The sequence below is a fragment of the Pteropus medius genome, unplaced genomic scaffold (genome assembly GCF_902729225.1).
Source record: "Pteropus medius unplaced genomic scaffold, Ma_sr-lr_union100, whole genome shotgun sequence".
NCBI lineage: Eukaryota > Metazoa > Chordata > Mammalia > Chiroptera > Pteropodidae > Pteropus > Pteropus medius.
The window spans coordinates 35,308,143-35,332,903 of record NW_024354875.1 but is presented as its reverse complement, the minus strand read 5'-3'; the positions used below and the strand labels follow the sequence as shown (position 1 = coordinate 35,332,903).

The following is a 24,761-nucleotide window of genomic DNA, read 5'->3' as shown; positions in this document are numbered from 1 at the left end:
CTAAGTAATAGAACTCCTTTTCATACCAATATTTAGGATTTCTTTCTTCTTGGTTCATTATAGAATTTAGCTAAACAGTTTCTATTAAAATTATATTTCTGAAAAACGAGTATAACTTAAGTAGTTACAAGTGAGATGTTAAATAGAACTACTTTGTATATTTGTTACATGTTCACACCTGGGAAATATGCTACAGAAGTCAAAATCATGAAAATCTTGATTTTAATTTAGACAGGGATTTATCATTATTTGTGAGATATGTCCAGTATGGTTTCACTTTAAAACCACAAATAAAGTTTTATCAATGGGCATTTTTCTTGTTGAGAGGTCTGTGGTCAGACTAAACATCTCTCTCAACCTGATTAGGTCCTGAGGTTTTCAAATTCGATATTCGGAAAATATAGAGCATTTGTTTGGTCATAAGAAATAATTAAGAATGTCAGAGGTAATGAAACTCTTCTGATCCTGCCCCTCCTTTCTGATGACATGATAATCGAATATAACCTCTTCTGGTCTAGGGCCTTGCCATATATGAGATTGAGGCAGAATAGATCACACAAAATTAATCTAGGTGACATTGCTTTAGAGTTTTTACATCAGCAATCTTTTGTTTACTAATACTCAAGTGATGGAGGTTTTATATGTTATTAAATGCTTTATTTCTTCTTCCTCACTCCCAACTATCCTGAATCCAGAAAAATAGATCCATGGTCATTCTGCGAAGACAAAAAAACATTGAATAGTTAATTGTACAACACCCAGAATTGTCCATTGTGTATTCATTCTTGTAATGGATCACTGGAGGGTTAATTAGCATATTTAGTTTGAAATCTTATAAAATAGAAATGGGATTGTTTCAGCATTTGTGCAGTTTGCATAGTAACCATCACTTCATGAAAGATCTGACTCAGAATAACACAAGGCTCTGAATAATGAGGGAAATGTTCTATAAACAATCCACATGGGCTAGGTAACTCCACTGATGGGATATATTTGATAATTTCTAAAATCCACTTTTTCTATATAAATATAGTATAACTGTAATCCTGGGCACTGCATTTGCTTTCTAAAAATTGAACTCTCTTCCAAAGGTAGGCCTAAAATAAAATGTGCAGAAGTCATTGAATTATTTCTGTAGTATTTTCATATTGGAAGAGACTTCCAGAGGTCACCTAGTTCATCCCCATCTCCAGCCAGGATTCTCCCAAATACTGAATATAGCAATATAGTGATCTGCATTAAGAAAGCTTTTAAAGATCCCCAGAGTTGGTCAAAAAATAGCTAATATTGGCCTGATTCGTAGCACGGCATTAGAAATATGTCAAAATAGCCACCTTAATCAAGGAAGACATCCATCAGGGCTAAGTGCTCGTGGTAGCTTCAAAAGTAAAAGTTTTATTTTCTCAAAGAGAAGGGTGGTAGATTTAGGAAATGACCAAGTGAGTTGATATATATATTTAGGTGTACATTTGAATGTTTATCTAAAAGGAAACATTGTCTTGTCTAAACCACTGCAGGGGAAACCTAGAGGTGGCTGTAAGCAATCAGGTCATAACTCCTTTAACAAGTCCTTTCAAATAGCTACAGAGCTCAGAGGGGGAGCTGTTATTTCAAACAAGATCTAATTAGCATCAAGTTAGTGAAGGGCAGATGGAGAAACATAAGAATAATATTGACAGACCTGCTTGTTAAGTGATATCTTTTCCCCCTAATCAGCTGAGTTTGTTAGAATTGATAATTTTATTTCTTCAACTCCATTAAACTGCGAATGCGAAGGACAGGAATTTCATTATAATTTCAATGTTCCGAGACAATTAATCACATTATTGTTTTATAAGGAACATAATCCTCCACAATTATTAGACTTCTCAATTATTGGGTTTGAGGCACTACTCTAGAATCTAGAAATCCCAGCTAAAAGAAGAGCTGAGGTTTTTATCTGCATTATTTGGGGCTTTAAGCCTTTCAATTGAACTATAGTAAGGAAAATGACCTGCCCTTACAACTGTCCCTAGTGTCCACTTGATTTTGTGTGTTAACATTGCATTTTTTCAAATATTTCTGTAAGGTTACATAAAAGCTTGGTCAACCATGGGTGCTTTCAGGGTTGGGAACTAGGGGGCTGGATGGAAATAAGTTTAGAGGTTTTTTTATCACATACCCTCATGCCAACTTTCAAACTGTATGCTTGTATTTCTTCCTACAAAGTTACTTAAAATTATTTTATTTCAAAAACAGAAAGGCATCTCTATGCTATCTCTTGTAAGGTCAGATGCTCTGTCTGGATTACAGGAATTGGAAATCTCTGACAACTGGCCTCTCCCAGTCTCCTTTGTAATACTTGACTTTGGAAATGGGAATTCGGCCATTGGGAACCTTTGATGTGCAGCTGCCTTTTTCAGAGAACATTAACCAAGAGTCTTCAGGTCACCCCTTCCTCTTCTTTTTGTGGGACCAGGAAACAAAAGAACAAGGAAACCTCCCGGCAGTGTCATCTTGTCTTGATGACATTCCCACTCTGGGTACCTAACCTTTGAGTTAATGTGCAGTCTACATAGTCGCCATAAAGCTACGGCATTTTACGGTAAGGAAGGATTCCTAGGTTACTTGGATATTTAGCAGAGTAAGTTTCTCCCTTAAAAACTGCTCTGATAATTGTTCCTAACTTGCTGTTTGTGTACACAACCTGTAAGAAGTGTTATTTTTTGAAGTTATCACCCTAAACAAATTCCCACAGCAGAATCAAGAAGTTCCAAACAGAAGAAACTGAGTCAACTTGAAAGATAATCAAAATGAAAGTAGGGAAAAGCAGAACATAGATTCTGTAATTTTATTATTAAAAAGTTCAAAGTTTTTTTACATGCTATGACATTAAATGTCATATATGTTCATTGCAAGCAAACCTTTTTAAAAATAAATATACATACTGTATATATTTACATTCAAGTTTGAGTAACTGGTGTCAAGGTGTAGTTCAGGTTCTAATCTTTACCCACCTTGTATATTTGTTCAGCTACTAATTAAACAGCGATTGTATCTTCACTCAGGCACATGGAGAGGTAGAAACTGCTTCTTAAAGAAAAACAAAACTGGAGTGCAAATGTGAAGATTATCATTGAAGCAGCTTAGCTACATTAAGGAGGCCCTAACAAGCTTTGGTCATCTCAAGAAGCTAAATACATGTAGCCTTATCCTTTAAATTAAAACCAGAAACACTTTGGGTAAATGCTAATTTGAGCACAACAGAGAGTTGGGCAGACCTCAGCAACTAATGCACTGCCACTCTGCACCCAAGAATTATATATGACTAAGGCAACATAGCAGCAGGGCTGAGCTGGCAGCCGGGCTCCTAATCCCTGATAAGACACAAATAATAAACACATGAGTGGCTTAAGAGTCCTCAAATTAATATCCGTACACTGACAGCTTGGAACTCAGAAGCCCACTAAGATACTTCCTTTCCCACGTGAAACCTCTATTAATTTCTGCCCATGACCACCTCCATCCCAAACTGGGTTAGTAAGTCTAGATAGGGGTGGGGTGGCCCACGGCTTCTTCAGGCCAAGGTTCTTCAACCTCAGGACTAAATCTCATGAGGGTTCTTGGGCCTGAGAAGGGCTCCCTGGATTCTTGCCAGACTTGGTGGGGCTCATTCCTGATGGAGTAAGTTGGAGGGAAGCCACAGGTGTGGAGGGCAGAAGCCCTTCTCGTTCCCTTTTCTTCTGTTTCATCCTGCGATTCTGGAACCAGATTTTGACTTGGGTGTCATTCAGCTGCAGGGAGTTGGCTATCTCGATGCGTCGGGCTCGAGTTAAGTACTTATTGAAATGAAACTCTTTCTCGAGTTCTGTCAGTTGCTTAGTGCTGAAATTCGTGCGGATTGCGCTGGAGGGGCTAGCGGCTCCATACTCGGCGAGTTTGCCTGCAACGTAAAAACAGGGCATCAACAGGGCGAGAGGACAAGGAGACCGAATGAATACCGACGAGCGGCCGGGCTGCAGTTACAATCAAAGCCATCGCGGAGCCCTCCTGGGTCCCTATGAACACAGTTGTGCCAAGAGAAACGCTCCACGGGGAGCGCCTCCTTGGAATTTTCTCCATGCCTGGCACATTCTCCAAGCGGGTATTCGGGACTCTGAGCGTGTATTCGGGACACGCTCATTGGAATTCGCCTGCTTTAGTAACGCCTTGGACGCGTTTCCTCCACAGAACCCAAACCGCCATCTAGAAGAACAGCGGCAAAATGCTGCCAGCACAATGCCACGGAGAAGGCTCCGACCCCAACCCCAGGAGCGTCCGTCCATGGCTCAAATACTTACTTTTCTTCGGGGCGTTCCTCTTCACTTTCATCCACTCGAACGTACTGAAAGCAGCTGGGAGGCCGGAGGCCGGTGAGGAGGACTTGGGGTAGGCGCCAGGGGCCGGGGACGCAGTCTGGAAGGCCCCGGGGGGGCCGTCGGCGGGCTCTTTGAGACACGACGGGAAGGGCCCGGGCTCGCTGAAGGCCCCGTAATCCACCTGGCCGCTGAGGAGCAAGGAGCTGCCGCCCGAAAAGACGGCCGAGGTGGCGTAGTGGACGGGTGCCCCGCCGTCATCGGCCGGCCGCCCGATCGCGCACGAGAAGTCGTATGCCGGCCCGGGCCCCGGCCCCGGCCCCAGGAAGCCGTAGTCTGCGCCTCCCGCCGCGGCAGGTGCAGCGCCTGGCTCGTAGGCACCCTCTAGGGTGTACGGCGCAAATGGGGGCGCGGCCGGAGGCTGCGCGGGGGTGGCCGGAGGCGAAGGCGCGGGTCGGGCGGCGGCCAGGGGCAGGCAGCTGATGAAGGCGCCTTCGCCGCTGCCCAGGGGGAAGGCAGGCTGCAGGGCCACTGGCCGGGCATCTGTGCGGCGGAACTTGGACGCGAAGCTAAGCAGGTCGCCGCCGCCCCCGCACGACATGTACTCCAGGTAGGAGCTCATGGTTCCGGCCCACCCACCTGCGCGCGGAGGCCTGGGCTGGGCTGCAGGGGTAGCAGGACCGCCACGCTCTGCGCCGCTCGGCCTTTCCCCTCTACCCGAGCTGCCCTCGCCGAGCCATGGCGAGCGAGCGCAAAGTAAATAGTGGCCTAATATAGTGGCGGCGCTGGCCACGTGGCGCCGGCCGGCCAATGGGCGCCTTCTCCGCACGGGGCTCGGCACGCCTGCGGCGCCACCAACTTCGCGGAACCTGCGAGAGGCCGCCGCCCAGAGACCCCCTACCCCGGGGAGAGTCAGCACCGCCCAAGGGCAGCCTAGGGAGGGGCGGGATGAGAGCGCGGGGCGAGAGCCTGGGACGACTGCTCTCCGGACAGGTATTGGGCGAGACGTGGGGAGAAAGTCAGGACTGGCCGCTCGGGTGAGGGCGAGAGGATGGAGAGCGAGAGCTTGTTCTGGATCGTAGGTGACCAGTCCTCAGATGCGGATTGCAGACGTCGCGGTGTGGTAGGGGTTAAAAGGAGCGGGGGGACTGCTGCTCACCTTTCTCCAGGGAAAGTAGTTATTCCTCTTCCTTTTAGATCTGAAGTCTATGCGCTTTTGGTTTTCTTGGCACTGGTGTTATTTCTCTCCTAAACCTGAAGTAGAGGTTTAATATTTCACTCTCTCTCCGATTTACGGGACCAAATGCTGTAGGTGCTAGGTACCTGGGGAGCGGCAAAGATTTTTTCACTCCCCAGGTACCTAGCACCTACGGCATAACGTTATTTCTCAACGTTTCCTTCAGCTTCTTCCACTCCTTCCATTTGTGGTGGCAGAAGTGCGAGTGTTGAAGTGCCAGGTTTTGATTTGGAAAGATGAAGTGAAATGTCTGCCTTGTTCGGAAGTTTAGCTGAGTTCTCCCTCTGATTATGTTGTCAAAATAAAGAATCTTCCTTTGTGATGGAGTGGCTCTTTGTGCTCCTGTTTGGGAGGTTGGCACCCGGACCAGTGCTGGGCACGCTTTCTCCTGGGCGCTTGGCTCGAGTGAGCAAAAGGCTTCCCAGGGATGGGTCAGATCTCAGAGGTTTGGACAGGCTTGTACCTCGAAGCAATTAAAGGTACTGTTCCATCAGATAAGTGCTGCGTCGTCTCTTGCAAGTGAAATTTGAGGGCTCACAATGTTAATGGGCTCACGTCTTTCCCTTGATAATATGGTTTTGTTTACTGAGTGTAGAGAGACGGGAAATAAAAGTGCAGTTAGCACAGGAAATGAGGAATAGAAGGGGTACAGAGACAAGCTTTTCACTGACAAGCTTTCTAACTTCCTTGAACATTTCTTTTAATGTGTCCCTCTTTGGGGCTATAGGAAAATAACAAATTAAACATATAAATGTTATTTACACACAGCAGTAATGAAAGAGAGTGGTTTCCTAAAACTCTGTGAGTAAAGAGTCTACTCTTGGCTTTTCAAGTGCCCTTGAGTACTTGATCAATTACGCATCTGAGTTAGGGTGTCCGAGGTTTTATTATTGTTTTACTGATCTACTTGTCATGAAAGAACCATTGAGCCCTTGCCTAAAATTCCATTCTGACGAAGTCTGGAAAATTGGAGCCATCACAGTCCAGGGAGCCAGTTCTGTACAGGGATGTGAACTTGTGAATAAACAAAGCCACACCAAAAGTACTACTGCTGGTGAGGCTGAAGTTCAGCCAAGATGGGGAGGATTGAGCCATGATGGGGAGGAGGTAGGTAGAGGGTAGACATTTAGGAACTGCCACAAAGCTAAAGGGATCTGGGATTCCTGCACTGCTGGAGTTCTTGGATTTCATTGGGAAATAGAATCCTAGGCTGAAAACAGTCCTTCAAACTTGATGTTGCTGCTTCAATTTTCTCCTGTAACCAATCAGATGACAAAGATCCTAAATAATATTTGAAAAGAGAAAAGTAAAGGCTTTTCTCTTGCACCCTGGTCAGAAAATGATAGAGCTCTTCAGAGCTAGTTAAAGCTTCAAGTATAGGTGCATTTTTTCACTGCCCTCTCTCTGCACCCTTAATGCAAAAGTACCAGCAAGTCAGATGCTGCTAAGCTGATGGTGCCCCCATAGCTATCCCTGGCTAGACTTTAATAGCCAGTTTTTACCAGCATAATGTCCTAACTCTCACATTCCTATCTCAAAAGTATAACACCCTCTCTCAAAAGGTACTCATCTAATCACAACTCCTAGGCCCAGAGGCCCCAGGAGGTCGAGAAGGAAAAGTGGCTTTGCAAACCTCTCTGAAGAAGATGCCTGGCTGGCTGCAACCCAGGATGTAGAACAGAAAACCCACCCTGACTGTCTGGCAAGACTGACCCAAACTTATCAAATTGGGAGCCTTTTCTGTGAGGTTTCAGGTAAAACAGGCAGCCTAAGTGCCTTGGCACCCTTTACTGCAACAAGGACTAGGTTTTTGCTGCTAAGCATTTGGGGCAAAAGTTGGGTCCTTCCTGTCACAATTAAGCATTGACTTTGATGTACTCATGAGCTGTCCACACTATTTTCCTGAAACAAAATTTTGGAGATTGAGTTTTTTGCTGAGGTGAGGGGAAAAAAGTATCCTAAAAGAGAATTTTTTAAAGATTTTTTTTTAAATCTATTGTTTGGTTTTCACAGCTGTGGGTAAGGTGTTCACTATTTGTTCAGACCCAATAGCAGTTCCCTGATAATTACATATGGAGGACTACATTCTGTTCATCCTTTGCTCTACTCCCTTTAATATCCCAGTCTTTGCCATATTCTTCGCTTTGAGGCTCAGAGTTGTCATCTCCACTCCTAGACTGGTTCTTGACTTGCCCAGGTTAGCAGTCAAGATTCTGGTCATCTCAGACTCAGAGTCAACAACAAATGTTTGCCAGGGGCCTACTAAGTTAGAATATTTTGTTAGGGGAGAATTAGGCTGGGAAAAAAAGATATTCACAAATTAAAAGAACAATGGATTCATTCCTGGCACAAGTCTTACCTGTGCTATAAATCTACTCCAGAAGAATCTGTATCTATAATTTGCTATGGAGAAATTGGAAGATGTTGGAGGAAGTGTGTATAGAAAGATATGAGTATAGGATATTTTGAGCAACTTTAAAGTTTGTCTCCTCGGTGTGCACAGGGCATGGAAGAAATGTCTTACTGATTGTATTGCTTGTTCAAGTTCTGAATTCCCAAGGGTCCCTTGCCCTGCTGTGCCCTGGTGCTATGAGTCCCCAGCAGGAGGCAACAGCAGAGGGGCCTGATTCCCAGGTTGTGTTTGATTGTAGGAATGCTTTGAAATCTTTCTCATCCTGTCCACCAAAGCAGCCACCCCCTGCCCACTCCTCATGACTACCTTTCTCCTATTTGAACAACAAGCTTCTTTTCTGCAGACAGAACTGATGGAGAGTGGCAGTCTGGTCTTCTGTATGTTTACAGTTGTTCCTAAAAAGCCTCTTGCAACCCCTCTCCACAAACCTACTGTGTTATTGCTTGGATACTCTTGAGTACATGCAAACTCTTGGCTCTACAGCCCCAAAGCATACAAAGGCTCTTGCTTGTTTGAGGTAAAAAGAGCAGGAGTGAAGGTGTCTTTTTTCTGAAGCAAGATTTAAAGTTCTCTGCAGCATCCTTTCTTTAGTTATCCCAGGCCTAGGATGGAGGTGGGGATGAAAAAGATCCTAAAACAGAAATTCTTAACCTGTCGGAAGTCTGATTACATGACCTTCCCTGAGGAAAACAGTTTATAGAGCGTTGTCCCTTTCCCTGAGAGCTTTGTGATTGAAAGTTCCATGTTTCGCCTGTCACACAGTAGGCATTCAGTAAATGTTGGACAGAAATAAAGAATAGACAGAATGGTGCATCTTCACCATGACTAATATTGGCTAAAGGATATCCTTAGATAACTCACTCTCAAAACCACTTCACGTGGGTAGAAATCATCTTAGAAGCTTGTTTTAAAGTGTGGGTCCCTCAGCCTTCCCCCAGAGGTTTCAGTGCAATAAGTCAGACTCAGGAGTCTTTATTTATTTATTTATTTATTTTGCTGTTTGTTCTTTTTTTAAATTTTATTTTATTGTTAGTTTCAAGTATACAGTACATCGGTTAGACATTTATATAGTTTATAAAACAATCCCCCAATTGCTCTTTCTCTCCTCTGACTCTATACTTAGCCATTACATTAATGCTAACTGCATTCCCTATGCTGTGCTCCCCATCCCCATGACCATCTATCAACTAATTTGTACTTCTTTAACCCTTCGCCCCTTTCTCCCAGCTCCCCAACCCCTCTCCCTTCTGGCCGGCAGCAGATTGAGAAAATATGGAATGCTTCACGAATTTGCATGTCATCCTTGCACAGGGTCTAGGCTAATCTCTGTATCGGTCCAGTTTTAGTATATGTGCTGCTGAAGCAAGCACAAGAGTCTTTCTTTTTATTAAGCCTCTTAGGTGATTCTAAAGCCAGGTTCTTTGAACCCACATTTTGAGAATTTCTGCTTTAGGAGCTGGGTTAGGGTAAATAACCGAGAGAAGAGAGGGGTAATTTTGTGGAAGGGCCTGGAACCACCACAATGAGAGCTGGAACATGAGCATACCTGAAAAGAGTCCAGAAGCCTGTTGAGCAGTAGAGGCAGAGAGGTGAACATCAAGGGCAAACTTAAGTCTAATAGGGCTAAAGTTCCAGAAAATATCCTTAAGAAGTAGTCAGTAGGAGTCTCCCAAGTTTTGCTGACAAAATAGTGCTTTGCAGATTGCACTTACTTCTGCTCCTTGCCACTTCTCTAATTTGGCTTTGATGATGCCATTGGGGTAGGAAGTGAAAGGTATTTGTTTCTCCCTGTCTAGGAGAAAATTTAGAGTGGTTCCGAAGCAGTGGGAAGAGGGAAGGAATGGGAATGGAGATCTCAAGAAGGAGGAGCCAACCCTCATTTCTTTCCACCTCTCCTAAATTGTCTGGAATGAGCATTTGAGCCTGAGATATCCAAAGAGAGTGAAATATCCCTTAGCCTAGGCTGTTAACTCTTCCTCTGGCCAAAGGCTGACCTTTCACAGCATAACATATCAATGCTAGAAGGCCCCTTAGAGATAAGTGACATCTAACCCCTCATTTTAGAGAGAAAGTCACTTTACTCAGAAGTTAAAAGGCAAAGCCATTCTGCAAAAATGAGAGAACCAACTTGGGTCTCTGACTCTCCACAGTCTGTTGCCTTTCCACAATCTGCAAAAATCAAGGAGTAAGACAGCCCCTCCTCTGCATTGTGGCAACCTCGATGCTGAGCAAGCAGAGCAGTGATCAAGGAGGCACCCTAATTTCTGGAAGACTGCACAGCCATTGTGAGTGACTGGGAGGCCTACTGCCCTCCTTTTACTGAACTTGTGCCCCAGACTTCTGAGGCCCCACTTTGATCTACTCCTGCAAGAGAGATCAGTGATAGACCTGGGTCTCCACCCGCTCCACCACCAAGCAAGGGTAAAGGAGCCCCTCATTTCCTGCTGAGCTTGATCAGCATCATGCTCTGGGGGGACAAAACAAGAAGTGTCCCAATATTAATGTAGCTGGATAGAGCAAATACAAATAAAGATGTGTGTGAACACACGAGGTACAATCAGGTCAGTTACACTTGTACTAATCTTTTTTTTTTTTGCTCTTTTATTTTTTTAAATAGGTAATACATTTAAATATACATAGTTCTGAAAAGGAATTTGCACTCAGAAAGCTAATCAGCTCTTTGTTCTGCTTCTGTAGTTATGCTTGCTAAAAACTCATCCTCGCTTAACTCATCCTCGCTTCCGCTTGCTCTAAGCAACACTATGTAACTACCAGCAACCATAGTTACTCTGGCAGCTTTGTAATGGTCTGAGGACAAATTAACCATCAGCCCATGCCAAATAAGTTCTATATAAGCAGTGTTGCAACTGAGCTCCAGGCCCAGATCTTCAGAGCCCTAGCTCCTCTGGGACTGCTGGCGTAATAAACCTGAGTTCACCAACTCTCCAAGTGCTGCTTGGTTTCTCGCTGGTCTGATTTTTGCATCTTTTCTGCAACATTTTGAGTTGCAAAGGGTACAAAAGGGAATGCAGGGAAAGTCTTTTTCCCACCCTTGTCCCTGGCCACATAGTTCCCCTTTACATAGGCAACCAATTTTATGAGTTTCTTATATATCATTCCAGAGATACTTTGTGTACACGCACGCACACACACACGCACGCACACACACACACTTTTTATACAAACAATAGTATATTAGATAGACTCTTCTGCACCATGCTTTTCTCCCCATTGTATTTTGAAGACCATTTCATATTAATGTATACAGAATTCCTGGTTTATTTTTACAACTTTATGATGTTCTACTGTATACACCTAACACCTTATTTAGCCAGTCCCTTATTAATGGAAATTTAGCTTATTTTCAATCTTTTTCTATTATAAATACACGTGCAAGTGTTTTCCTATTAGAAAAATTCCCAGATATGAAATTAATCAAAAGTACGTGCACTGGCAATGTTGATACATACTACCAAATTGCTCACCATAAAAGTGAGTCAATTTATACTTCTACCAGCAACAAATGAGAATTGCTGTTTCCTTACACTTTTACCAAGTCATGGAATTAGAATCTTTTATTTTTGTCAATCTGATAAGTGAAAAATAATACCTTTTCCTTACCCTTATAGCATCTCCAGTAATGTCATTCTCCCTTATTTCATCCGATCCTTCCATAATTCTATTTTACAAATGGTAATACCACACAGAAAAGATGAGCAACTTGCTGTAGTCACACCCAATGTAAGTGGCCAAGGTCAGATGCTCAACACTCCTATACTACACTGTGCCACAGAGAAGTTTAAGGGGTGGCTTAAGAAATTTAAGAGAATAGGTGGCTTCAAGCATTCCCTGAAAGATACATGATACGTGAAAAAGCGCAGAAGCTTTCCAACATCTGCTAAGAGGTCTCCTTAGTGGTCTGATACAAAGACTATATTTCTACATTGTGTCCCCTGGAAGCAGAGGGACTCTGATTAGCAATGTGATCAGGCCTAGTCTTAAGCATTAGCTTGGATTCAATATCTGTAAAGCAGTAGAGTGTCATTTTTAATTTTCTTGAGACTTATTTCCACCCAGGACCTAATTATTGATCATCATGGTATGGATAAGAGGGCATTTTCCCCTAGGTTCAGCTTTATACAGGACACTCACTTGGACCTGAAGAAGATAATACCTAACACACACACACACACACACACACACACACACACACACACACACGGTAAACTTAGGAGGTAGATATCTTTATTGACTCATTGATGATGAAATTGAAGAGCAGAAAGATGAAGTGAATCGCTTAAGGTCACACAGTATATCAATTAGCTAAGCAGAAAACACAATGTAGACCTAAAATTGAACTCATCTTTTCCAAAACCCTCATCTATTCATTTTGGTGAATGATCTGACCACCCACTCAGGCCCTCAAAATAGAAACCTGGGCATTGGAATCCACAACTCCTCTTTCATTCATCCAGTTGACCACCAAGTCCCATGGATTCTTCCTCCTACATGTCTCTCCTCTTCATTCTTATTATGTTAGTTCCTCTCTAGGCTGGATTATTGCAGCAGCCTCCTTTTTTCCTTCTTTTTGCCTCCTATCTTTCCTTTCTCCCATCAGACACAGTACCCCCAAAGAGTTAGCTTTCCTAACAGATAACCCTCACATCCCAGCTTATAACCTTCAGAAGCTCCCCAATGCCTACAGACTCAGTCCAGACTCCTTTCCTCAGACCTTCTGCAATCTCTCCTTCCAGCCAGATGCACCACTCTAAACTACTCTCCTTGTTCCAGGTCCAAACCTTGCTCTTTCTTCCCTCCCTGCTTTTGCATATGCTGCTCTCTCCACCTGGTTAGGCCCTCCTTCCTGGGCCTAAAAAACCCCTGTACTTCCTCTGAGAAGCCTTTTTTAAGTCTACAGCAGTGGTCCCCAACCTTTTTGGCACCAGGGACTGGTGCTCCTATGAAAATCTAATGCTTGATGATCTGAGGTGGAGCTGTGACGGTGATGCTAGCACTGGGAAGTGGCTGCAAACAAATACAGATGAAGCTTCACTCACTCATCCAAAGCTTACCCCTTGCTGTGCAACCCAGTTCCTAACAGGCCATGCATCAGTACTGGTCAGCAATGGTGGGTAGGGGTTGGGGGTTGGGGATCTCTGCTTTACAGTACTTTTAGTGACTTTGTCTTTTTATTCCAGGAACATTTTGGCCACACCTCTGTTATAGCATCCGTCATACTGCTTTAGGATTCTTTTTCTTCCCCAGTAGAGGGGCACACACCATTAGTGACTCATTTTTCTATCCCAGGGCCAAGCACAGTGCATATAGGAGCTCTTCAGTAGATATTGGTGAGAAGACTGGGAGAGAAAGATTCTGAACCAAGGACAACAGGACCAAGTATTTTAATTGCTCAGCGAATTCAGGACACTGGGCATGGCTTAATGCTTCATCTTGTATCTATCTGAAGCAAAATGACAGTAAACATTTCTCCAAAGCAAGTTAATTTTCACCCAAGAGGATTATGAGAGAGAAGAAGACTGAAGAAAGGGGATAGAAAGCTGGGACTTTATGTCCTTCAGAGACTCTTTCCTAAGGGCTGAGGCAACACATTTAACTAACTTCAGAAAATTCTCATCTGATGTCACTCAGGAAAAAAACCCGAACAATTTTAAGAGGGGGCAGCCTGGAACTTTCTCAGAATTTATAAAGAGAACAGCATTTACCACTCTAGAGAGGATAGTGTCACCACCCACTTACCCAAGCCCTCCAGCTGTAAACAGCTTTTATGCTAATGACTGCCCCCCAAAAAACATGCTGTCTATCCCTTTATGGTGTTTTTAAAACGAACCCCCAAAAAAGAGCTGAAGTAAAAACACTAGATACAGCATAGTGAATACAGTTAATAGTACTATATTGCATATTTGAAAGTTTCTAAGAGAATAAATCTTAACAGTTATCACAAGAAAAAAATTTCTTGTAACTATATATGGTGGCGGATGTTAACTAGCTTTATTGTGGTGATCATTTTGTGGTGTATACAAACATTAAATCATCATATTGTACACCTGAAACTAATACAATGTTATATGTCAATTAAAAAAAATTTTTTTTAATACTCGAGTCCTGCCCTCACATCAAAAAAGAGAGGAGAGGCATATCATTGTGGTTGGTGTTTTGAATATACTTTATTTTTAATGGCATTCAATTTTAGTTCCAAGTTTAACAGGGGTCTTATCCTACTTCCTTCCACACAAATACTCCTGCATGTAAATAGGAGAACTAAAGTACTTCAGACTCACCCCCTGAATTCTAGTCTCTGGGGACATCTTTTTTAAACTCTTAAATAAAACAGTGTCTGCAAGAACCTTTTGATCCATTGGGATTTTTCTTGTCCTGTCTTCAAAGATAGATTTGGCCCTTTCTGGGGTGCAGCAGCATTTAAGGGCATCACTTGGGCAAGCAGGAGGTGTGGGAGTGAGGGGTGTTAGGATGTAGAATCACTGAGCGTCAGGGGCGGGTTTGGGGGCTGGCATGTTGGGAAGGAGCTGGGCACCCTGAGTGGTCCAAGAGCAGGGCTGGTGGGAGGCAATGCTGGCCCCGTGTGAGGAGGTGACCGGCAGGCGCTTCCCTCCGGCCTGGTGCAACAATGCTGGTCGGACTGCTCTGCTCCCAGAGAACCAGCGTTAAGTGGCGGGTCGCTCACTCTATTGGTGCTCACCCTGCGTGCCTGCCTCTCCTCCGCCTCTCCTCCGCTTGTGGTTTCTGGTCGGTTCCCAGCTGGCCTAGACCTGCTCTGAAGAAGGAGGAACCGCTGTCGAACGAAAAGTGCACACCGGGTGATTGATGAACTCTTAATAGGACTAACCTCTCCTGCCCCTCCCCCCCAGACACAGAGAAATCGTTCACCCCAGTCTCCTCTTCAGACCTCCTCGCTAGCAAGAGGGGATGCGGCCGCCAGCCGGTTGGGTGATTAACTCACCGTTTGTCTTTCCGAAGTGTTCCAGGTGGATTCAGGAACACCCACCCACCCCCAGCCACTGCCTGGCTCCGCCGACTGCGCCCTGCCGCAGGCGGGCGGGCAGAGCTCCAGCAAGCACGGGTCACATGGTAGTGAGGCCCAAGCAGGCCTTTGTCCTGCGCTACCGCCCAACTGTTGGGGGAGGCTGCCGGCTATTGTTCCTTGCAGGGGAGGGAGATGCTCAGACTCAGAATCCACGACAGCCTCTTCCCAGAGTGTCCGTGGTCCGAGGACGGGTGGGACTTCCTTTGTGTGTTCTCTTCCTGAGGCAGGAATAGCTTGGTGGTTGCCACCCCAAAGGGCAACAAACCGGAATGGGGTCGGGGGAGAGAGAGGTTGGTGCCAGCTCAGCCACTGCCTGAAACCCAGTTTCCCTGCTGGGCCCTTGTAGAGGAGGTGGGGAGGGATATGGTATTTGCAGGAGAACACTGTGAACATTAGAGCCATCAGAAGGCCTTCTCCCTGTCTGTCTCCTTGTAAGGCCCTAGCCCAACAGATCCTCTTGGCCTAGTATGAGGCCTGCTTCCCCAGCAAAAACATTTCAGTCGTACCAGGGTTCTCCATTAATTCTGATTTAAGATCTCCTTGGGCTTTTATTAATGTTAAAACCCTGTTTTCACGATTTTCCAGATATTATTCTTCCATAAAAGTGATCCAGACTAGCTATAGGAACCAGTCAAGATATTTTGCCAGTAGATCTAGGTTAAGAGGATTTATGCAATAACTTCCCACCTTGTAGATCTCCTGGGCACCCTACACCTGCTTCTGCTATTGCAAATGATTGGACATCCATTTACCTTGGCTCTTCCTTCATGTGTGGAAACTTTTTATTCACTGTGCTTCATGCTAGCCCTAGCCTGAAAGTAGGTCTTTGGATTGTCCGTACTTTTCCATCTTGTCAAGGCTGGTATAAGAAGTGAGGGAAATGTTTAGGAATAGGCTTTAGGTCAAGTATTTAAATCCATTTGACACCAACTTTGGGCCCCAAAGATAAAGGCATTTGTAGCTGGATAGAAGACAGGGAATAATGAGAACCAAGATTCTCTGTGAACCTCTCCACCACCAATCAGCACCACCAATGCAATAAGTGCAGAGGATTCACCTACCCAATCTTTTATTTTTATTTTTTTCTCTTTCCAGGCCTTCTGCAAGAAGGATCTAAATGAGCCAGTCCTCAAAGGTGGTGAGGACATGGTAGGTGACTCAGTCTCAGCTCTTTGTGCCCTAAGTATCTAGAGATAGGTGTGCTCACCAGGGCCCTAGCTATATCCTCTCTGGAAAGTGGCAGTGCCCTGAAGTGATCAGGCTATAGGCCTGTGGAGACTAGAGCCTTCTGCCCCTCTTTATTTTATTTAACACTCATAAACTTCCATTCATCCTATTCTTTTCTTACAGTTTCTGAAAGAAAGACCAAAGTAATGTCAAGAACTCCCAGATGAAGAAGAACTTCCTTGATCTGTAAATGGATTTAACCAATTCATGAATTCAGGAGCAGGTTTCAACTAATTTTCAGGATAAAGCCAAAACAGGCCTGTGACTATCCCTTGAATACTGAAGGTGTAAATAAGCTTTTGGCTTCCAAAGGTCAAGCAGAGAAACACATTTTAGTGTTGGTTTCCTTCTTTGTTATTCAAACACACCCACACATATCCTCTTTACCCTCCCTAATGAAAAACTTCAACAGATGGAGAGCCTATGCTCCTAAGCATGCTGGCTGAGAAGATACACTTCACTCAGGAGTCAATCAGCTGGTACAAAATGGGGGAGGGAGAAGGGGCGAGTAGCTAGTATAGGTAATCACTATCTTTTACTACTCCTTACAGATAGAAATTCGAAAAGTTCTGTTCAGCAAGGTTAGCAGCCTCTGGGGCTTGGGAAACCAATTTTGCTGATGTGTGTGATAGGGACTAGGCCTGGGGCTGCACCAAGGGGATAGTACTCATTCTATATTCTCTTTCTCTCTCATTTGAAAGCTTGTACAAAGAATTGGTACAAATGGATGGTTAACTTAATGATTCCATCAGAGGTGGATTTTTCTCTGACAGGTCCCTGGATGAGGCTGAGGTCTGAAAGCCAGGAAGCAGAATATATACTTAATCGCCCTTTCTTACTGCCTCTCCAAGGTCCAGGACTACTCTTCAGGCCTTTCCTCTCTAACTTCCCCCAAACCCCTGGCTAGCTCAATTGGGTTTCTTCCCATCACTCCAGACTGGGTTTCTGAGTTTCTCATGGGAGCCAGGGAAAGCTCTTGGTCTTCCTAAATCTCTTTCCCCACCCCCATCTTCCATTTTGCAGTGGGCCATTCCATCTGCCTCACTTCTACCCTGCGTTAGTTAATTCACTTTTGATTGTGTGGAGGGAACGACTGCCACCCTCCATCCGTGGGCCTGGGCTTGCGGCCCTGACCCCGTTCTTCAGACCTCAGGAGAATCCCCCACTACCTCCCTGATCTCCACATTCCCAAAGCCGGCAGTACAGGAAAAAAGCAGCGATGGTCAAGGCCTGAGCCAAAGAGCCATTTCCTCTACATGGGCAAACGAGGTGAACCTCCCAGAGACCAATGCCCAGGGGCAACGCCCGGCCCTTCCCCACCTCCGGCTGTCAGCCGGTCCAGCGTTGCCTTTGTGTGGCCTTACCCTGCTGCGAAGCCCGTGGGGAAGCTGCGCACACAATGGTGTGGCGGCTCCCGGAAGACTCGGCTGCTCTGGGCACCCTTAACCCAGCGCCCGGAGGCGAGGGCCAGCAGCATCGAGGCCTTGGTGCATTCCCCATTGCTCCCCGCACCCCACTGCACCCGCGCCTGCGCGCCCGTAACAGGCTAGGGTGGAGGCTTCCCTTCCTGCCTGCTTGCCTCCTCCCGCTGCAGGTTCTAGCCGGAAAAAGAGGCCTGAGCCCAGGGCGCCATTGCTGAGCCTGGGCTCCCCTCCCCCCTCTCCTTTCTCTGCATCACCGAGACCCAGGGTGGGGGATGGAGGCGGGTGTCTCTGCGCATAGAGCAGCTATTGTGACCCTCCTTCGTAGAGCGGGAACCCTGCCGAGCGTGTGCCACCGACGGTGGTGGGGAAGGAGGCGACTGTGTTTGCAAACGTAGGAGTGTGGAGTGGGTGGCACTGGGAAATAAAGGTTTGCAACCTCGGGCAGTTGGGCCTTTCAGATGGCGTTTGGTTGTGTTTAGACTCCGGTGCTTCCTAACACTAATTACAAGCTCAAAAGGAGCAGAATTTATGGCGAAGGCCAAGGCGGTGTGTTTATAATTTATGAAGTTTTAAAGATCTGTGTCGCGGGCCCCACTCTTGCCCTGGCCTGCGGCTGCGCGTGAAGTGCTTTCCCCAGACTGACTGTGGCCCCCACCCACGCCAGGGGCGACCGAGTGTGCCCATCACATGACACTCACACCAATGGCAGGAACGAATCCGAGCCATTCTCAGAAACCTCGGGAATCTTTCTCCAAGAGGTGAGAGAAAACCGCAGATTTGTCCCAAGCAAACTCCTCCACCTCACTAGAGAGGTTGCCTTGGCGGCTGGGGCTGCCTTGAGAGGGAGCCCCTAACCCCGCACTTCTTTGGAGCCTGAGCACGAAAGGAAGCTGATTTCAGACGGGCTAGACACCGTTTAAAATCTAATCCATGAAACCCTAAGCCGCAGATGACACTGGGGGCCTTGCAGACACCCGCAGACTCAGCAGATACTCCTGTGGTAACACACATAGCTGGAAAACGCCTGGAGACATGATGCATTATGTATTTTTATTATTACTTATGGTAGGAAGAGAAGATGAAGGAAAACCGGGCTGAATCTAAACAGCCTGACAATTCATCTATTTAATATTTAGCCAGTTAAGAAAGGTTGTTATCCCTGCAAGGCAGCAAGCTCTTCTTTGATTTCCCTAAAAGTTTTAAAAATAATTTCTTACAATTAGAAATTCTGCCTATGGATGCAAATTTCATAGAAAACAATTTAAGCCTTGAAAGTGGGTAAAATATCCCTTACGTTGAAGTCATTTATTCTGTTGATACACTTCTACAACATGTATACTTTAAACCTGCTCCGATAAGGTGAAATTTAGCAAAAGGACAACCCCCTCCCACCCCTAATCTAACATGCCATTTTAAAAACAGCACAAAGGAACAAGGAAACTAAATATTATTTTGAGCCATCATCATTTAGCGAAACACAAACATCCAAATAGAAACGATTGTTGTTCCACCAGAAGATTAGAAGTTAAATTATTTCCACACAATAGGAATTTAACCTTTTGTCACCGGGGATGTAGTAGGAGTTGCATTATTTGTCAAACCAAATAGAGATGCGTGGGCCGACTTTGCTGAAATACAAAGAATTGAACCTTATCTGAAGGCGTTTTCCGAGTGCTTCTTCCCAGAGAAGCGGATGTAAGTTGTCCGCCCTTAGCTAAAGCCACGCTAATATTTATAAAATGGTTATAAATCCTTGGAGACATTTTTTTTTTGCCAATTTTGTACAAACAAGAGTAAATAAGATGTGTATACTTATGTTCCATTAATGAAACTTTTACTACTTTGCATCATGAGAAACATTTGTATTCTTTAGAAATTCAGGTTTACAGAGGAGAATCCTCTGTAACCACCAACCACTATAAAGGAAAAAGGCATAACAGCACTTCCTAGAGAAAAAGCTTAGGTGCCTGTCTCCAAACGATCGTTTCTTTTTTTGCACCTGAGCTTTTTCATAGCCCAATTCTTCTTATGACTTCTCTTGTGTCTTTTCTGTGATTGTCAGTTTTCTTTCAAAAATTTTTTATTACTTAATACAGAAATGTGAGCTCTGGCCTCCCCGATGTAAATGCAGTCTTAAAAAGTCCATTTGTGTCTAGAAAGGGCGGTAGGAACAGCAAAGCAGGCACAGCAAAAGCTCTGCCCAAATCATCCCTTCTGGAACATTGCTATGTTTGCATCCTCAGATTTTTACCCCCCTAACGTCAATAGCTGGGATGTAATCAAGTATCTCCAGATTCCAAATAAATGAAAAAATAAATATTTAAAAGGGTCCGTCTATTTGGGCCTAACACAGGAATTGTGGGAAAGATAAAGGCAGTGATCAACTTGCAAAGTGTGCGTGATTAACACAGATACACTTCCGACTGAGAAATTTTTTATTCTAAATATTTGTTCGAATAGTACCAGACAATTTGAAATCAATAAACTGTGTCGAGTGGGAGGGCTGCGCGGTTGAAAAATGAGTAACGGATGTCGTGCCACACCACGGGGCCGCCTGACTCTACCCATGAAGGACAATTTGCGGTCTTAATCCTTTATATCAACTACAAACACCAGCCACGGTTACAACTGTTCAAAACTACTCTCTCAACTAGTTCAGGCCAAGGGGACTAGAGAGGTAAAATGTGGCCCCCGTGGCCTGGGAGCACGTTCCTAAGCTCGGCTGGAGAATCTACAAATATACACATAAATACGTTAAGACGAGGATAAATAATCAGGAAAACGAAATGACTCGCTTCAAATAATAAATACAGATTGTTGAGTCCGATGCAGTCCTTACGGGACGGGAAGGAGCATATAAATTAAGGTCTCCGCAACTAGGCTAAAGGCGGGCCATGCCCAGGGCTCCGGTCCCTCTGCAGGGCGCGCCGCCGATGGATCTCAGACTTACCTTCGGGACACCATTACCAGATTAGAGTCCCTCGGTCCGCAGTTATCTGGCACTGTCAGGTTTACAAAGGAGAATCCTTGCGGCTGATTTATAGCAAATCACCCAAAGGAGGACGCGCCTGGAGGGGAGGCCCAGTCGCCTGCGCCTCGACCGCTGTTGGCCCGAGAGCCGAGACGCAGCGACTGGGCCAGAGCGAGGGAGGGGGTCACCAGCCGCCCCGTGGGCCTTGCCCGCCACCCTCGCCACCAAAGCAAAAGAGGTAATTGCGCCACGAGTTCGGGCCTGTGGCGGCCGCTACAGATGCGTCAGTTTGGGGGCCTCGGGCAGGCGTCCCTGAGACGAGTGGTGGGCCGAGAGATCTGTGTATGTGGGATGAGGGTCGCACGGTCCATGGTGGTGGTTGCCGGGGATCTGCGCGGCGCAACTGTAGTCCACGCTGGCCGAAGACGGATGCGAGAGGTGGCCTAGGTTGAAGACCGGCCCGGACGCGGGAGCCATGGAGTCGACGAAGTTGCCGCCCACATACACTGGGCTGCCCTGCAGGTTGGCGCTGGCGAAGCCGCCACCGTTGCTCGCCATGGGGTGGGGCTCGAACTCCGGCGCCGCGTAGCGCTTCTGCTGTGGCAGGCAGCTGCTGAGAGGCGCCGTGTAGGCGGCCAAGCCGTACATGTTGGGCTGAGATTTGGCGAAAGCGGGAGGCGAGGGCGCATCGTAGGCCAGGCCCGGCACAGGCGGCAGCTGGCCTGAGTAGGCCACGTGGCCGGCGGCGCCGCCGAGCGGCGGGCTGCGCTCCGGGGACTGACCCGCGGGCGAGTGCAAGATGCCCTTGGCCTTTTGGTCCTTCTTGTACTTCATGCGTCGGTTCTGGAACCAGATCTTGATCTGACGCTCAGTGAGGTTCAGCAGGTTGGCCATCTCCACGCGGCGTGGCCGGCACAAGTAGCGGTTGAAGTGGAATTCTTTCTCCAACTCCACAAGCTGTGCACTCGTGTACGCGGTGCGAACCCGCTTAGACGCCGGGCCAGGCGGGCTCTTGTCCTCGCAGCTCTCTCCTGGGCAGGGAGGGAGAGAGAGGGGTCGCTGAGCGGGAGAGGTGGGGGCACCCAGGACTGGAGAGGGGTGCTTCCCTGGCTCCCTCTTCTTCCTCCCTCCTCCCCCCACTTTAATACCGGCTGGAGTGGGGGAGGGGCGTTCGAGGTGAGATTCCGTGGAGGGAACTCACCGGTCTCAGCCCTACCAATCAATCGCACCTGAAACCCTCATCTGCCTTCTGAGGTTGGATTCCCTCTGTCAGACCCCCTCCCCTCCAGCCTAGTCCATCATCCCAGTCCCAAAGGCCGTGGAGGAGTTTAATGGGAGCCTAGCAGCAGCTGGTAAGGCCTCCCCTCTGTCAAAGAAGGGCCAGATTTCTTTGAACACTCCTCCTGGCCTATGCTGAGGAAGCGGGGGAGGGGCAGCCCCAGCCTGCTTTGCTCAGGGCTGGCTCCTGGGTAAAGCACCCAAGAAGTATGGAATGAGGGTGGAGATTTGGCACCTCACTCCAGTCCAGCTGCACCCAAGGGCTCTACATCCGAACACAGGGAGGTGATATGTCATAAAAATACTGTCCTGAGTTTTAGGCGATCCAAGGCCAGGCTGGGAGCATTTTGAATATTGCAGTGCTAGGAGCAGCAGCTTCAACGGTGGTTTCCACCACCCTGCCACCTCTCAGCAGCTTGTCCACTCCCTCACTGGGAAGACAAATGGATTTCTCTTGGGAGGGAGGGCTTGTGCCTGCAGCTGGGAAGGAGGGGCAGGAGAAGGAGCTTACAGGCCGGAAGATACTTTCCCCCTAGGAGCAGGAGCCCCAGAGAGAAGCAGGCAAACTGGAGACCAAATAACAAGTTAGCTACGTCCCAAGCTTCAAACTGGCCCTAAAGATAAACCAAATCAAAGAACGTAAGGGCAGAAAATTTCAGGAACCAAGCAGGCAGAGAGAGGCAGCAAGCCTCAGAGTCCTATCCCTGCCCATCATCTTCCACACACCCTGAATGGACCTACAGAATATTTTCTCAACTCTAGGATCTCTTTCCAGAGAGAGCAACCCAAAGTTGGTCCTGTTTCAGAGCATATCATCTTACCCTAGGATATGCTCCTCCCCATTATGGATTTCTGGAATGGGGAGAATTGGGCTGGGGTCGGCCAAGTAGAATCTCATTGTAATGCCTTGGAGGCCCTGGTTGGAATCAAGTGCACCATTTTGTAGTTTTATGATCTTGGGCAAGTCATCTATCATCTCTAACAGCTCCTTATCTGTAAAATGGGAATATACCTACTTCAAATACCTATTTATCATATACCTGCTTCAAAGGGTTCTTTGGAAAATTAAATTAGATAATGCTTATAAGGCACTTAGTATGGTTCTTAACACAGGCTCCATAGACTTTAGTTCTTATTGATTTAAGGGAGTGGGGATTCATGTGATATGGACTACATAACCACTTGGGCTTGGGGATCATACCTGTCTTCAGGTTTTGAAGAGCTATTGGATGGGAAAATGAGCTGAGTTATACCCAGCAGCCCAGGAAAGAAGATATTAGGTCAGTATAAGGGAAAGCTGTCTATTAATAACTATGAGACTTTTCCAGCAATGGCACCAACAGCCTGGAATGGAAGTGAGCCCCCTGTCACTATAAGAATATGACCCATAATTAGGGACACTAAAAGAAGGGACATTTCTGCATCAATAGTAGTTTAGAAATATGGCTTCCAAGGTTGCATTTACAGCCCTGAGTCTCTTGGTTCTTGGGTGAGCTAGCTTCTTGGGGTCAGTCTAGAGGGGACTTAGCCCAGGAGTAAGCCCCCTCAAAAAGCTACCTGCAGTGGCACAGCTGCTCTTCTGCTTGGAGTTCTGTCGGGACTCTTTCATCCAGGGGAAGATCTGCTTGCTGATGGTAGCTGAGGAGCCAGAAACATTAGGCCCACCTTTAGTTTTCTTGGCAGGCATTCCACCTCCAGGATTGGTGGGTGAGGATGGGGGCAGGGTTGGTGGTGGAGGAGGGGGCTGTGATGGCTGTTGCTCTGAGTTCAGACCAGGAGGCTGGCTGCCACCACCCCCACCCTGGCTGTTCCCAGTGCCAGGCCGCATGCAGCTGCCATTGAGTTCAGCCCCCTTGTGGGCTGGTGCTCGCAGAGGTGCAGAGCTCTGGATGGAGCAGGCAGAACCGGGGTAATCAGTGTCCAGGGAGTTGGCAGCAGCAGGGGTTGGATAAGGCTGATGGGGGGCACTGTAGCCATAAGTATCAGTGGCTTTGCTGTAGCCATAGCCTCCAAATAGTCCTGGGTTTTCATAGTAAGCAGCCTTCTGCATCGTGCACTCAGGAAGCTCCAGGGCCTGCTGACCCTGCTCAAATAACATTGACCACCACTGTCTCCTTCACCGTCACCTCTAGTGTCTGCCAAATCCTAAGACAGCTGGGGCAGCCCCAGGCTTCAGGTGACCTGCAGAGAAGAAAAGTGAGAGGCCCCAGTGGGACTGTCATTGGCAAGACCAATCAATATAGAAGGACTAGCTCAGGCTCTTCGCTTCTCACCCACTTCATAGTGGGGGATTTTATGAAGTTCAACTTCACTGAACCCTTGGAAAAGTCAAAAAGAATTTCTCACAAACATAAGAAAAGACCTTGCCTTCTCTTTAGCTTAACTCCATCCAAGGGAAGGGGCTAATTTTTTTTTCCCAGATACAATTTTTGTTCTTCAAGATTGTCAATTTAGTCTTTGAAACTGCATGGAAAAGCACTTATGGCCTTATACATTTCTGATTCTCCCATTTCACTTTGAGCTCCTTGCAGGCAGGGATTATGTCTTATTTTCTATATATTCCTAATATCTAGACCAGTGCCCCACGTGTAGTAAGTGTGATAAATGCTTGTTGAATGAGTGAATGCATCAATCAATCATGGGGTCATCTCAGGGTTTTGATGGACAAAGAAAGCCCTATAACATATCCAGGACAGCCACACCTCTCGGAAAAAGTATCTCTCCCACCTGGTTTCAAAATCACAGCATCTTTCATGGAGACCCAGATATCCACTTTCCAGTGACAGAATGAGAATCAGCTCAGTTAGCTCTGTG

General features: G+C 46.4%; 2 protein-coding genes, 1 long non-coding RNA gene and 1 other non-coding gene across 4 annotated transcripts; all 4 read right to left on the bottom strand.

The window, feature by feature from the left end:
* Positions 1–2,834: 2,834 nt before the first annotated feature.
* On the bottom strand, positions 2,835–5,240 carry HOXD1 (homeobox D1). The gene is made up of 2 exons (XM_039855754.1): positions 4,320–5,240; positions 2,835–3,922 (listed from the first exon to the last, which is right to left on the bottom strand). The coding sequence occupies exons 1-2, from the start codon at positions 4,954–4,956 to the stop codon at positions 3,591–3,593; spliced, it is 969 nt and encodes a 322-aa protein (XP_039711688.1). The 5' UTR covers positions 4,957–5,240; the 3' UTR covers positions 2,835–3,590.
* Positions 5,241–9,250: 4,010 nt separating this feature from the next.
* Positions 9,251–9,354, bottom strand: LOC120597507 (U6 spliceosomal RNA). The gene has a single exon (XR_005651392.1). It is a non-coding gene; the product is annotated as a U6 spliceosomal RNA (small nuclear RNA).
* A 4,796-nt stretch (positions 9,355–14,150) lies between these two features.
* LOC120597075 (uncharacterized) lies at positions 14,151–15,239 on the bottom strand. The gene is made up of 2 exons (XR_005651330.1): positions 14,964–15,239; positions 14,151–14,795 (listed from the first exon to the last, which is right to left on the bottom strand). It is a non-coding gene; the product is annotated as an uncharacterized LOC120597075 (long non-coding RNA).
* A 3,490-nt stretch (positions 15,240–18,729) lies between these two features.
* HOXD3 (homeobox D3) lies at positions 18,730–24,128 on the bottom strand. The gene is made up of 2 exons (XM_039855750.1): positions 23,505–24,128; positions 18,730–21,700 (listed from the first exon to the last, which is right to left on the bottom strand). Exons 1-2 carry the CDS (start codon positions 24,043–24,045, stop codon positions 20,943–20,945), a joined length of 1,299 nt encoding a protein of 432 aa, XP_039711684.1. The 5' UTR covers positions 24,046–24,128; the 3' UTR covers positions 18,730–20,942.
* Between the last annotated feature and the right edge of the window lie 633 nt (positions 24,129–24,761).